At 34.9% G+C, this 15,119-nt stretch overlaps 1 protein-coding gene across 1 annotated transcript in view; it reads right to left on the bottom strand.

The window, feature by feature from the left end:
• Positions 1–13,351, bottom strand: part of si (sucrase-isomaltase) — a 38,065-nt gene extending 24,714 nt beyond the window's left edge. Inside the window, exons 1-20 of the mRNA XM_034028113.3 lie at positions 13,240–13,351; positions 12,938–12,979; positions 11,233–11,347; positions 10,995–11,089; positions 9,759–9,879; positions 9,560–9,669; positions 9,179–9,330; positions 8,015–8,186; positions 7,716–7,815; positions 7,369–7,481; positions 6,859–6,984; positions 5,862–5,993; positions 4,990–5,106; positions 4,467–4,580; positions 4,292–4,376; positions 3,902–4,019; positions 2,629–2,800; positions 2,153–2,269; positions 1,240–1,394; positions 1,061–1,145 (exon numbers count right to left, since the gene is read on the bottom strand). Of these exons, the coding sequence (XP_033884004.3) occupies positions 1,061–1,145; positions 1,240–1,394; positions 2,153–2,269; positions 2,629–2,800; positions 3,902–4,019; positions 4,292–4,376; positions 4,467–4,580; positions 4,990–5,106; positions 5,862–5,993; positions 6,859–6,984; positions 7,369–7,481; positions 7,716–7,815; positions 8,015–8,186; positions 9,179–9,330; positions 9,560–9,669; positions 9,759–9,879; positions 10,995–11,089; positions 11,233–11,347 (2,199 nt within the window). The 5' untranslated portion in view covers positions 12,938–12,979; positions 13,240–13,351. The remainder of the gene's footprint in view (positions 1–1,060; positions 1,146–1,239; positions 1,395–2,152; positions 2,270–2,628; positions 2,801–3,901; positions 4,020–4,291; positions 4,377–4,466; positions 4,581–4,989; positions 5,107–5,861; positions 5,994–6,858; positions 6,985–7,368; positions 7,482–7,715; positions 7,816–8,014; positions 8,187–9,178; positions 9,331–9,559; positions 9,670–9,758; positions 9,880–10,994; positions 11,090–11,232; positions 11,348–12,937; positions 12,980–13,239) is intronic.
• Positions 13,352–15,119: the final 1,768 nt, after the last annotated feature.

The raw sequence follows: 15,119 nt of genomic DNA, 5'->3' as shown, positions 1-15,119 counted from the left end.
GTAAGACTTGATTTAAATTTTTTTTATATATATAAAATCATATTTAAATGACCACTAAGGCCTAAATTAGAAACTAATTAGGTGAATTTAAATGAGGATTGCTTTGCAAGCTCTTGTTAAAGAAACTGGATGCTGGCAAGATGTCCCTAGCTAGTCTTGTTGAAAAAGATCAAGGTTTACAGTTCTCTGATCTTTGGTTAGATCATGGATTTAGCAGCACAGCTAGATACTCTATCAAGAAAAGGTCTTGTATTTTTTGCCGACTTCACCTTACTTGCAGCTATGCACTAATTATCAGCAAACAGAAGCAACTGATTAACATAAATGGAGCTTGGCCTTTCCTGTAGATGCAGATGCATTTGCTTTAACAGCGGCAGACCAGGATAAGCATACATCTACTCTGGAAATTTTATTTGATCTAATATTTCATTAAACTTCAGAACTTATTACTCAACATGTGCCTTCATGTATTTTCATTTAAACTGTGTATAGGTTAATGAGTCTAGATAATGTTCATATACAGTATACATGTAATGGGGGGGGGGGGGGTCAGGGGACAGTTTTAAAACAAATTTTATACTGTGCAGTTGGATAAGGGTTTTAAAGCTTTTATTCTGGTGAGAATGTGTATAGTAATTAGTCAACAATTCAGTGGTCAGTCAAAATAGAAAAAGCATGTCAGTCATTAACTGTCTGGTTAATGGAAGACAGGAAGGAATTAAAAGGGGCCAAGAGAATTTTACTCAGTGGCGAAATGACCTAGGAAGTGAACGTACTGTATGACATACTAACAGAAATATAAGCATGCAAACAGGCTTTCTGCAGCCTAGTATGGTACCATTTATAGGGACGCTATGTATGATATAACATGTGCTTCTTTCAAAATTACATATGGGGGATTAGCATATGAAAATGCACTAAAAGGTACTGTATAGTTTATGGAATCATTTAATTGTCTAATATCACTTTAAATGTCCATTCTCAGCCTAATAAACATAATAATAATAATAATAATAATAATAATAATAATAATAATAATAATAATCTCTGCTCAACGTACAGGGTCCAGGACTGGTGTAATGAGAAGACCAGGTCCCCAAAGGAATTGACGGTCAACTTTCCACGTGGCAGGATCTGAATAAAACCTGCACAGAAGAATATATCACATGAATGACACATCTTAGAATAAGTTCTTAATAAAAAAAAAAATCCCTGTTGTCAATATAAGAATGAACTCACTCGTGCATCATTGGCCGTGTCACGGTGTCCCCTTTGACGTGAGCGTGATGGAAAAGGGTGTAGAGGTACGGTAACAGGGTATATCGAATATTCAGGTAATGTTTGGCAGTCTTCACTAAAAGGGAGTCGGCACCAAAATAAGCAGGATCCTGAGGCTAAAACCAGCAACAACAAAAAAAAATACCCAAGATTAATAACAACTATTTCTATGTTTGAAACACATAGGTATAGTGATACATTGTTTTACAGTTTAACTAGCTCCTGAGATATATCAAGGTTTGCAATTTAAATTTACACTATGATACATTGCACAATTCTAAATTTACGGCATCGAAATACAGTTATTTAAAACATTGAAAGAAGATGACAATATATCCGTTCTAGCAGTGTATGAGTCCCTTCATTGTATTTTTTTGTTTTTAAATGTAAGCAAAATGTAGATTTGGTCCTAATTTAATATTTAAACAGTTTTAAGATCTGCTACTGCTTAGATCAGTAGAACAGAATCCGCTGTCTAATTAAATATACTCTTTAAGTGCTTGATTTCAAGCTTTTACAAAAATGGAGAACAGTTCATAAGATTGAACATATTACACTCCCAGAACTGGACTGACAGTTAAAACTTATATCATATCTGTAAACCAACAATAGCTTTTGAAGGTCCATTTCTGTATGTCTGGAATATATAACTCATGCTCAGTGCTGTTGTTGATGTTTCTCAATAATGTCGTCATTTGGTATTCAAATTCACAGAAAGCTACAGTATGTAATCCATGTGTTATACATTGATTGAAATACAGTAAATCTCTTAGCCCCCCCCCCTTCCACTATTATACACAATGTTTATGCTTATCAGGTATCTCATCAGTGTCAGTGCTAGTCAACTTATTCATTTTTCAATCTGGAAACTCACTTTATATCCTTGAGCATTGTGATTCCTAGAAAATGTATAAAATGCCCCAACTTGCATCCATCGTGTGCAGAGCTCCTCTGTAGTGTCATCAAAGAAACCGCATATATCTGCTCCAATCTGGAACAAACAAATGGTATATAATAAATGCACATGTATAATTGTTTAAAATAGAAAATAGTATTACAGAATATCAGGTTCTATTTAATGTAATCAATTTAATATAGGAGCTGCCTCGGATAAACTACAAACACAAACACTGTGAAAGATCTGGACATCTTATAGCCATACATATTGGGGAGTTTAACTATAAATGCAACAGAATGCAAATAAAACTAGAATTCTTTAAACCTGATTCAGACATTTTTGGGTTATTTTCACATGCAGCTTTTCATTTCTTTCAAATGAGCCTTTAATTGAACGTTGATGGTGAATTACCATTCACTAATGTGTTTAGCTTAACGGAACGCAATACTTACGTAAGGTATTCCAAAAAGGCTGAACTCAAGCAATCCTGGAATTGCCCATTTGATATCATTCCAATTGGCAGCATTGTCTCCCAGCCAATGCCCTGTGAACTTGCCTGATCCAGCAAATGTGGACCTTGAGAGAATGTTGCCTCTTTTGTCAGGAAAAACACGCTTGAGAGCTCTGTATTTTAAAAATAAATATATACATATATATAATCACATTTAATATATATATATATAATATGTTCAACACAATATATTTTTTTCTAAAACTATTAAATAAGGTAATTCCAGTTTTTCATTTCTCTTTTGCCTCCTGAGGGATAAAAGAGCTTAGTTGCACCCTTTTTGCAGGTTTTAAGGGGGACAAGCCATCAGTAAGTTCTGTTTTAAAAGGCATGCACTGCAGGCTTAAGTATAGAAGAGAAGTACACTATTACATCCCTCCTTGTACAATGCTGTCTGTTAATGTCATCACAATCCTAATAAATAAAGAGAAAATTGGGGGGGGGAGGAAATTAAGGAGATGTTTAGCAATTTTAGAGATGTATTATGAATAGCTGTACCTGGAACTCCTCGCCACGGCTGGCAGACTACCAAGTAGTACTGGAGGTAGAGGGTTTTATGTGTAAAGAATGTTTATGCCTGGTTATGTTGTGGGTGATTATTTAATTATCATTTTATCATTTCATTATGTGTTGAAAAGCTGGCAATAATGTAAACTTACTGTGAAAGTGTAATAAAAAAATGTGAGGAAAGGCTGATTGAAATGCTATTTACATAATGGGGGGGGTCCATGATTATGAAGTAATGTTTGAACAGACATGGGTTTTGTTAAATCAAATTTTGAATGACAATGAACTGCAGGTGGCAATGATTCAGTGAGTGTCTTGTACTGATGTTTCATGTTTGCTATATGGCGCATACATTTCTGGTGTGAAGAATAAACAAGGAACACAGATGACCCAACTCAAAATAAACCACAGTCTTAGAGAATACCTTATGTTACCAAGCCTTAACTAACAGGCTTCATGAACATTTTTCAACAGGTCTTGTCAGGAAAGAATGAAGCCCATTAAAACTGGTATGTCTGTGGATCTGACAGTTAATCGTGCTTTTTGCACTTAAGGACGTTGTTATGAGTAAATAGGTAAAAGGAAATAGGAACTTTACAGCATTGTCATGTTTCTGTGTACCTGGACGGGCCAAGGTTACTGAGAGCAAGTCTATACTCAGTAGCAACAATAAACTAACAGTTGTTAATGTTAAAATAAGGTCTTACTCCTCAGTGGACAGCGTCATTGCATATCCATACAGACTGTGGACATCATAATGGGCTCCCCAGGTTTGCTTTGCATCCATACACAGGGTCTTTGAATACATAAGGTCATCAAGAATGCCTTAAACAAACACATATTAGAAAGATTATCACATGCGTTAAATACCAAATGTATGTCAAAATGCAGTATAACTAATACCATATGCATTGCACTGCTTACTAAGATATACAATCACAGCACACCTTACAAAGCAGAAATGTTTCCTCAATTAATAAATGTACTGCTAGGTTTAACATTTAACAGCAGAGCTGTATATTAAATACTTCTTAAAATAAATTCAGACCCAATTAATAATACTGGCACAAATAAGTTGCTCATGCATTACAACTTACTGGGGGTAAAAGGAGGGTAATTTAAATCATTAGCGGCACACCCATTGGCAGATCCTTTCTTGAAATTTGCGACTTCATTCATGTCCTATTAAATACAAAAAACAAAAATTAAAATCATACTTAATACAATTACAGTACAACAAATCTAACATGAGAAGAGAAAGCTAAAACTTACAATCCAGAGCCCATCATATTTCAGTTCCCTGAAAAGCTTCTCACATTCGTCAACCCACCATGTATTGCATGCAGGGTTAGTATAGTCAGGGAAAACAGTTTCACCAGGCCAAACCTGTAAAACAAGGTAAATGTAAACAGCTCATCATATTCTCCTAGCAAAAGGTAACGAGAAAAACGCTGTTATACATATGCAGTACAATACTGAACAAGTTCATCACAGTAAATTTGCACAGTATTTATTTATTTTAATGAGTAAGGAATTCAAAATGTTTTAATTATGAACCGTTTTCTTTTAGTACATGGGCATTTTTGGAGTATTAACTTTAAATGTTTAAAGTACTGTTCTAAGAAACAAGATGTAGGTCCACGCTTATATAAATATTTACAATGTTAATGTCTAGCACAATATGTGACTAACTCTAGTACACAGCAAAATTAAATGTACTAGTGGGCCTATTGGTACACTGTTCCGCAGAATCCAAATTCCGAATGTATCTCATAATACAAATTATTTAAATTACCTCTCCAATTAATGGAGTCGTTCCATCAGCTTCATAAACCCACACACCCATTTCATTGCCCAAATTGTATGTATGATATGGGCCAGAGATTCTGGCAGATGTGGCAACTGCTGGGTCCTGTAAAAAACAAAAAACAAAACATACAAAAAATGAAGAAGCAGTTTGTGTTTAAAGTTGTGCTGTGCAGTATATGAGGGAAAAGGCAAACACAGCAGCTTATCAGTTTGTCTACCTGACTTAGTGACTTGTAGGTTGTAATTGAGGATTTTAAGTTAGGGAAGATGTTCTGTACTCTATAAACTGTATTTCTTCTAGGCGTTAACTAGTTAAATATCTAAAACGTCAACATGTTTTAAGTGTGTATTCATTCAGGGCTGGCATCGGGGGGGGGGGGGGGGGTTGGGGTGCAAAGGGGTGCCCAGCCTTTGGGGGGAGTCAATTTCTTTTTTTTTCTGATCCCACTTTAATGACTAGACGTATATATATTTCACCATAATATTAATGTTATAGTTCCATATGATATAAATACAGCCATGATGCTAGAACAGAAAAGGAGCTCAATGATTTTGCGAAAAGGCTAAAACCTGTTCCACTTACGCTGAACCAGCTGAACATGTCTGAGTCTCTCTACATGCGTTTTGGTATATTCATTTGTTAAGTGTGTTCACAGAATGATGTTTTCACTTATGAGTTGTAACGAATGCATTTGTACTGAGATGCAGACAGGTGTTTTTTTATACTACTTCACAGTCAGGGCCCAGTAGCACCAGCACTGTATTCATTTCAGTTAAGAATGACACCAAACACCTAAATCTAACACTGAAATAATTAACTGATAACATCACAAGAAGAAGATGTATCCATGTACTTACTAATAGAATTATATATTTTTGTCCATGGTTATGTAAATCGTCAGCAAATTCTGGAAGTCCGTGGAAGTTCTTTAAGTCATATGTGAAGATCTTCTTGTCCTCCATATAGTCAACATCGGTGTACTGGATGTCCTGAAAAAAATATAACGTACGTTTTTAATGGGCAGCCATTTTAACTTGGCTTTTCTTTTTTTTTCCTTTAGCACAGTGCTAGAAATACAATGACGTGCTGCAATAGGGTTTGACAATCATGATATTTTCAATGATCTATTATGGGCTAAAAATGGTCACAATAGGCAAGATTATCCCAAGACATGCTTTAACTTCCATTAATTGCGACTTGCTCAATGATACGCAGTTCCTTCTTGATAAATAATCAAGACCAAACATATTATTGAGAGTATCGTGATAATCAATTCGTTTTCCACCCCTATGATGCAGCGTGTCCTGGCACAGCCTTCAGTCATCAGACAAATAACGTAACGGATGCTTTGATACAACTGAAATCCATTTGAATATGCATTTTCTTTACTGGAGAACTGGGCGGATAAAGTGAACTTGTAAATGTCAAGGTGACTGTTGTATACGTCCCTTACATGTTTAAGTACTGGAGAATGTGTTACACATATTAAAAAATCTATGTACAATATTTCTTTATCAATAAACCATGGGATCAGATTACTTTCACAACTTCTACCTCAGAGTATACATTGACAGAATGCATTTCTAATATAATATCTGTGTATCTATAAAAAAAATTATAATAACCCCCCAACAGGGCTTTAAACATCTTTGGAAAAATGTGTATTCTTCAATGTCATATTCACAGATTAGAATAAAGTATTAGAACTACCAATGTCTACCAACATAGCACTGATGGAAGTCAATATATAGTGCATCTAAATAGCACATTTCATATATTATATATATATATATATATATATATATATATATATATATATATATATATATATATATATATATATATATTCCTTACGTATGGGAGGCCTATTTGTCTGTTTCGTTCCACAGTTGCCTTAAGTTCCTCAATAGACCCATAATCCCAGCGACAGAGTTGGAATCCAAGTGACCAGTAGGAAGGCATTGCAGGTCTTCCAATGAGCTAAATGAAAAGAGATTCAGAAGCTTTGACTTCACATTTCTGGTCAGTAATCAGCAACATAGATACAATAGGCACTCATGTGAAAATGTTAGACCACATTGCGCTTTAATTAGACACCTTACAACCTTAAAAAGTCTCTTGCATTTTACCATGTCGTTCCTTTTCTCTTACTTTTTTTGTTAATTATTTGCATGTGTAGCCTATAAAGTCATCAATTAAATTAGACAATCACCACTTTGCCTATTTGACAATTTTCCAAGATTAACAGTTACAGTTGTTTGATTTCATATGCACAACAGATCAAATAAACAGAAGCACACTGCTGTGCAGTACATTTTTTCAGATATATTTGACAGGCTTTCTTAAGCAGTGAACTGTACCCACCTCCAAGTATTCCTTAACTACAGCTTCAGGAGAATTTCCTAAGAAGATGTAGAAGTCCAAAATCCCACCGATTGTTCTGTAAGTTATAGCTGGTGTTGGCTGAAGTGTTACCTCTATGCATAATGAAAAAATAATGACATATTGTAAAGGTGCACATAATGAGTAGTTATATAATAATATATCATATTGATTTAAAAAGATGTTATGATTAATTCCTGATAAATTGCATGCTTACTCATAAAACTGCCACTTATTTTAAAGTGTTATCTTAAATAATACAAAACCTAGCACACAGACCTTATACCAACAATAACATGATATTTAAGAAGATCTGTGCATATTCCTACCCATAGCATTACTGTTCAGTAAGAATACACCAAGTGACATTCCACTGTTATCTTCCAGGCACAAGAAGAAAGTCTGATGGCCGTATAAGTTGTGCGATCCCTGAAATGAAATGATTAGTTTAGTACAGTATACTGCTGTCTGCACTATCCCAAAAAGCAGCACCCACTTAACTAAGAGGTAAGCTATTTCTTTACTTCCAGAGCTCTCTGCGTGAGTGCTCGAACTGTCTTATATAGCACCTGTATAATTACAGATTATACTTTACAGATTTAATGAGGCTTATGAGATAAACTCTTACTCCATTGGGGAATGCGTCTCTGGTAAACATGGGCCAGGTTCTCCAATCAGTGCTGTGCTGAAAATTCTGATGCACATGTTCCCCGAGGCCGTAAATATTATGACTTGGTAATCTTGCAGTCAACTGTAAATACTGATCTGCAAACTGAATTGGACCCATAGTAGTGTCGAATCTGTGAGGGGAAAAGCAATTTTGTTATCTGGGAAATATAAAACATGGATGGGTGGTAAAAACTTTCATACTTAAAGGCAAACCATATCTCAAAATGCACTGAACGTCCAGATATGAAGGACTGTAACATGTATCATAATTCAGGAGCGTGATATACAGTATTTTTGATTAAAATAGTATTTTGATTTAAAGCATTACCAGGGTTAATCTTTTGAGGTTTAACAACTTTCTTTCAAGATAAGAAATGTGTTATGCTAACTTTTATATTTTATATTATATAATCATTGCCAAGAAGTGACTGTACATTATATATTTTGATGAATTTTGTGATCATTTTACCCCTGTTTTTTTATTGTATTTTTTTTTGTATGATTTTGTTTTTATCATGTACATTTTAAATTACATTCAGTTCAGTATTTTCTATTAAACGCACTCAAACACCACATCTAACAATATCAAAGCAGGGGATTAGTCATAACAATAGTACGCAACATAAAGATTACTCTATCACTGGAGAGTATAGATTACACTGTTCAAGAACAGTATATAAAATATGTTCTTTGGATTAATTACACTTTGCACTCTACAAGGCTGCTTATGCAAGGGTAGAATATCTGTAAATGTACATTTGCATACAATTTGGTCATTGTAAATCTGAGGATTTCAAAGTGCCGTGATAACGTTGAGACATTGAACTATGTCTGTACTATTTCTGAAAATTCATATGTAAGCACTTTATTAACACATGTTATGCTACTGAATGCAATCCAGTTTGGTATTCATTTACCTTTTCTAAGAAAGATTTTTAATGAGGTTAATCTTGATTTTAGTGATTGCTCAGGTTAGAAATACTTAAAAAAAAATGTACATTGAATGACAAACATGTTGACAAGAAGTCAAAATGCACTGAGAAACTGAAATTGATATTTTAGAAATAGGAATTGTTTCGACATCCATTATATGTACTAAAAAATGAGTTATGAAATAACTTACAAAACTTTTTTTGTTGTTGCTCTTCTTAATTTAAATCCAAACGGTTTGTGAATAAGTTCCACCTCATAATTGGGACTGGATGCTGCTGGACCAGTAAAAGGCTTTATATGTTCATGGGGAACTTCAAATCTTGCCTTATTAGGGTCTGTGATCTGTAATAAATACAAATCATATTTTAAACAACATTGGGAAATAAAGCGGTTTAGAACATTAAAACAGACTCCCTTGAATTAAACTACTCGGTTTGGTTTGACTTGAGTTTTGTAATTTTCTTTTGCTCTTGGGGTTCTGTGATTATTACTGTGGAGTGGTTGTGTGGGTTATTATACTTGAGTGAAATAACCACAGTAAGCAATTCAAAGCCAAGAACGGTGCTCTAACCGTGAAACGGAAGCGGTTCTGCGTCTGTATCTCGGCAGAGAAGTGAGCTTGTTCAATATCCTTCCCAAATAATGAAGGTGCAGGAAGTCGCCTGAGCTGAACTTCAAACCCTTAAAAAGTTAAAAATAAAAAGCAGTTATTATTTTAAATATATGCTACATGGTTGATTTGTAAAATACAGATATAAATAAATGTTTACCTTTTTGGGAGGGTCTCTGGACATGCACGGCTTCATACCCATGATTCTTTGAGAAGAAACACCAAGGCACATTCGTCTCTGAAATAGGAAGCCAGCAGCAACCACGGTCTACGCATTTATCCTGTTAACAAACCAATATCCAAAGAAAAAAAAATAGTGAGTTTAGAATAAAATAGTAGGTGTATCTTCTGTTAAATAGTTTTGGTATCAACCAAAATATCTGATTATAATCTCAACTGATATTTCTAGCTTGACTGCTATAGGGGTAAACAAGCACGCACTCATTGTGTAGGTTAAATAATCCTTGTATAAAGTGTCACTATTATGAATATCTTAGACATTATAACATAAACACATCCATCATGTATGGTAATAATCCTCTCCTGAGATTTAAGGTTAGTTGTCCATGCTGCGGACTAACAACAATGTTGTAAATAGTGTAAACATCCTCACTTTACTCTTGCCCTCAATATTATGTGCATATGAGCCTTTGTAAACCTGGTGCAAACTGACAATACTCAGATTTACATCCCAGTTTATGGAATTAAGAAATAATACAATAAACTTAATGCATTCAAAGACAAACATTTTCTTTTTTAACATCTTCAAAAAGGAATATTGAAGACACTGACAAGGATAATGTTTCTTTTAGTATTTCTAAATGTAGAACTATTGAGAATGTAATAATAATAATAATAATAATAATAATAATAATAATAATAATAATAATACATTTTATTTGGCGGACGCCTTTCAAGACACTCAAGGACATCTTACATTAAAAATAGGCCATCATCATGCTATACATGTATCATGCTACACTTGTTTTGTAGTTAGGCCCACAGCTTGACATTTAAATGAATGAATGTAAACAAATACATGTTGAAGTTCTAATACGTATTTCCCTTTAATTATTATTATTATTATTATTTATTTCTTAGCAGACGCCCTTATCCAGGGCGACTTACAATTGTTACAAGTTATCACATTATACAGATATCACATTATTTTACATACAATTACCCATTTATACAGTTGGGTTTTTACTGGAGCAATCTAGGTAAAGTACTTTGCTCAAGGGTACAACAGCAGTGTCCCCCACTGGGGATTGAACCCACAACCCTCCGGTCAAGAGTCCAGAGCCCTAACCACTACTCCACACTGCTGCCCTTGTAATATACAACCATCTCTGCGTTTTTGTTCCAATTTGGCCTCTTAAAAAGATTAACAACTGACCTTTGATGCACCGCCATCTGGATAACAGTCTACTCGTTCTGATTCGTGAATACTTGGACATTCTGGAATGAACTGAGTGGTTCTGTTGCAATCTTCTAAAATAAGATATATAACACCAAATTTAATAACAGATAATAAAAGACTGAAAATCATTCATTCCCCTGTATAATATGTATACCAATTAATTGTTTGTATGTAAGAAAGTTGGGTGTTATAAAAAATCAAGTGTGTTTCTTACCACCTGGTTCTCCTGTTGCTAAAAGCACTATGAGAACAACTGATACTATGGTCACCAGTATGAACAGCACAATAAGTGTGGTTTCTAACCCAGAAAACTTTTTCTTCCACCCCATCTGAAAAAACAAAAACAAAAAAACAATACAATTAATTTAGAAGAACAGAAAATTACAATGTTAAATTATACAGAAATTATACTTTCTGTATAATTTCAGTTTGTAGAAATAGACCACTGTCGCTTTAAGTAACGTCAAGTTAAGTCTCGCGAGAGGTGGACGTTTTGGGCAGACTGAGTTGGAGGAATTTGGTTTTGGCTCCAGTCCTGTCAATATCTTACTTGGTGATAGAGTGTTTAAAGCTTGTTTAACTATTATTTTGAATAAAGAAGCTAAAGATGTTGAAATACAACAAGTAATGTGTCGTATGCTATTTGATGCTCCACGGAAAGTACGAGTTACTGTAAGGCAGAGAGGCAGTATGAAGTATCAGTATGAAGGAAACCACATTAATGTGTGTTTGTTTTTCTAAATCTACTTTAGAACAACCCTGTAAATTGATTACCTATACCTTGCTTTTACCGTACTGCACTTAACTTTCAAAATGGAAACTGTTAAAACACAAATCTGATCACAAAATTGATCATTAACTGCAGTACGCGATTCCTTTTTTTCTAGAGTTTTCCCCTTCTACAACGGTTTTTGTTGCAATTTATTCAAAATAAATATGTAAAACAAAACTAAAAGTAACGCTATAATCAATGAGGAATGCGGTTTTTATTTTTCAATGTATGATTGAGTTTTAATTCAACAATTTAAAAAAGTGTTTAGATGAAAATTAGTTTTCCAAAATAGGAAGACACAAAGACTTTTGGTTTTAGTTCCCTGACAGATCTTTAGACTACCCTGGATAGTTTTTGAACAACATAACCAACGGCTTAATCTAGTGTGAAGAACAACAGAGGGGCTTTAATGTTTAACGACTAAATGAATAGCAGATCTTATTCAGTTATCATCAAACCTTCAGCTCAATTACTTGACAAAAACATTCACAGTGCATGGGCAAATTGAAGAAGCATCTGTTCACTGTACCAATTGTGGAGTTGTGTTATGCAATTGATGTTCAGTTTGTCAATACCAACGCATTTTCAAGTCATACAAAGTCAATGGAATGCCCTGGGTAAAATCCAATTACAACCAGGACACGATCTATTTAAGTAAGCAATGTTTTTGAACTTCAGTCAAAGTCTAAAATACTGTTTTAAAATAGCAACTGCGGGAGATAAATGATATGTACCCCTTTCTAAACGTGTTTGCAACTTACTAAATTCCAGATGGGAATCTAATTAAAATGTTTCTATCAAATACTTTCTTTCAAAACTGGTTATTGTTATCTGTTAGAGCATTTGGATCAGGCTCTCTACTAAAATAATATTGCGATAAGTTAAATTTACAAAAGTGAAATTCAACTCTTTACATACTTTTTTTTTTTTTTTTAAATGGAAGGCAATAGGTAACAATGCATAAAACATTTCATTTTTTGCTTGAGAAGAAACCTAGTGGGGGGTGTACTAATGTACAGATTGCAGACAACCGAGGCAATTAATGCGCAGTATCTTATTGAGAAGTAGCCTACTTCAGGGCATTGAGCACATTTTTTTTTACAGGATTTACATTAAATTGCAGGCAATGTATAACCATGATGCTTACCTTGCTGGCTTCCTTGCCTTCTCCGTATCCTACGCAGTATTCCTGTCAGAAAGGAATTACAACACAATGCCGAATGACCATTCACACTGTTGCTGAAAGCTTAAATAAACACAGTGTTTTATAACGGGCTGTAAAAGTAACTTATCATACCAAAAACCTACAACAGAAAAACAGCTGATATGACAATAAAATAACGCGATGTCCTTAGCCGTTACCACCCCCATAACCACACTTGATAAAGCTGGATTTATTTTTTTCTTTTCATTTTAGTAAACAGACAACTAACAAGCCCTCCAAATTACCTTATAAGATACAGATTATAATTCTTTAAATGCAGTGTTGTTTAAAATTTTAGTTTCTCAACTTTCACAGCAACAATTTTCTTTTTCATCCAGTGGGTCTTTTTCCATACATACAAAAAAAAATGTAAAAGCTGAAAATTAAGTGAGGTGTTTTGACAAATGACTCAGTTGCAGAAGGGGCAAGCTCAAAGTTGGACACGCCTATTTGTCATGTTGTCTTTTTTAGAAGCAGACCCCTTGTTTGAAAAAGCATATGCTATTGGTAAATAATAATACTTCATGTGCACAAACTGAGAATTGCCTAAATATTAAATAGGTATGAAATTAAAGATAGTGAAGATTGTAAAGGTTTCTTTTTAGAGCAAACGGTAGACATAGATTGTTATGAGTCTGCTATATACAGCTCTGGAAAAAATTAAGAGACCACTGCAAAATTATCAGTTTCTCTGGTTTTACTATTTATAGGTATGTGTTTGGGTAAAATGAACATTTTTGTTTTATTCTATAAACTACTGACAACATTTCTCCCAAATTCCAAATAAAAATATTGTCATTTAGAGCATTTATTTGCAGAAAATGACAACTGGTCAAAATAACAAAAAAGATGCAGTGTTGTCAGACCTCGAATAATGCAAAGAAAATAAGTTCATATTCATTTTTAAACAACACAATACTAATGTTTTAACTTAGGAAGAGTTCAGAAATCAATATTTGGTGGAATAACCCTGATTTCCATGCACAGCTTTCATGCGTCTTGGCATGCTCTCCACCAGTCTTTCACATTGATGTTGGGTGACTTTATGCCACTCCTGGCGCAAAAATTCAAGCAGCTCGGCTTTGTTTGATGGCTTGTGACCATCCATCTTCCTCTTGATCACATTCCAGAGGTTTTCACCGGGATTCAGGTCTGGAGATTGGGCTGGCCATGACAGGGTCTTGATCTGGTGATCCTCCATCCACACCTTGATTGACCTGGCTGTGTGGCATGGAGCATTGTCCTGCTGGAAAAACCAATCCTCAGAGTTGGGGAACATTGTCAGAGCAGAAGGAAGCAAGTTTTCTTCCAGGACAACCTTGTACTTTTACTAGAATTGGAATTTTACTGGAATTTTACTAGTATCACGGTAGAATGAAAATAATTCTATGATTATTTTATTTATTATTAATAATAATTGATCTCAACAGCAGGTAAGCAGCTCTAGCAGCAACTGTCTAGGCAATTAACTAGTAGCAACTGCAGGTAGTGGACAAAAAAATGGAAACACCTGGGTAAATGAGGGACACCAAGTATATTGAAAGCAAGGGCTTCCACACAGGTGTGGTTCATATGCTAATTAAGCAAATAACATCCCAGCATGCTTAGGGTCATGTATAAAATTATTGGACAGCCCTGGTTGCCTATAATTATGGCTAGCATGGCTGCAAGAGGAGACCTCAGTGACTTTGAAAGAGGGGTGATTGTTGGGGCGCGTTTGGCAGGAGCTTCAGTGACCAAGACAGCTCAACTTGCTGATGTTTCACGAGCAACGGTGTCTAAGGTGATGTCAGCATGGAACTCCGAGGGAAAGACATTATCAACAAAGGGCAACAGTGGGCGGAAGCGCATGATATCCGTGCAGTAATTCAAAGTGCAAGGCAAAACAGGCGAGCAACTGCAGATAAATTGACTGCAAATTTTCAACCTGGGGTGCGAGCAGCCAGTTTCATCAAAAACGGTCCGCCGAGAACTCCAGAACTCTTTGTGCTTTGCTCTTTGCCTCCTTCCTCTAACCTCTTTTCAAGATCATACCTCATTGGACACATTCTGTCAGCTTATCTCCTTTGCATTTCAAGGTTACTCCATTCCTACTTTCACCAAGACCTTTGATGTCTCGAAAGCG

This window comes from Acipenser ruthenus, chromosome 12 (assembly GCF_902713425.1).
Source record: "Acipenser ruthenus chromosome 12, fAciRut3.2 maternal haplotype, whole genome shotgun sequence".
In the NCBI taxonomy this organism is placed as follows: domain Eukaryota; kingdom Metazoa; phylum Chordata; class Actinopteri; order Acipenseriformes; family Acipenseridae; genus Acipenser; species Acipenser ruthenus.
Note: the sequence above shows the minus strand (reverse complement) of the source record. Positions and strands in the feature narration are given on the sequence as shown.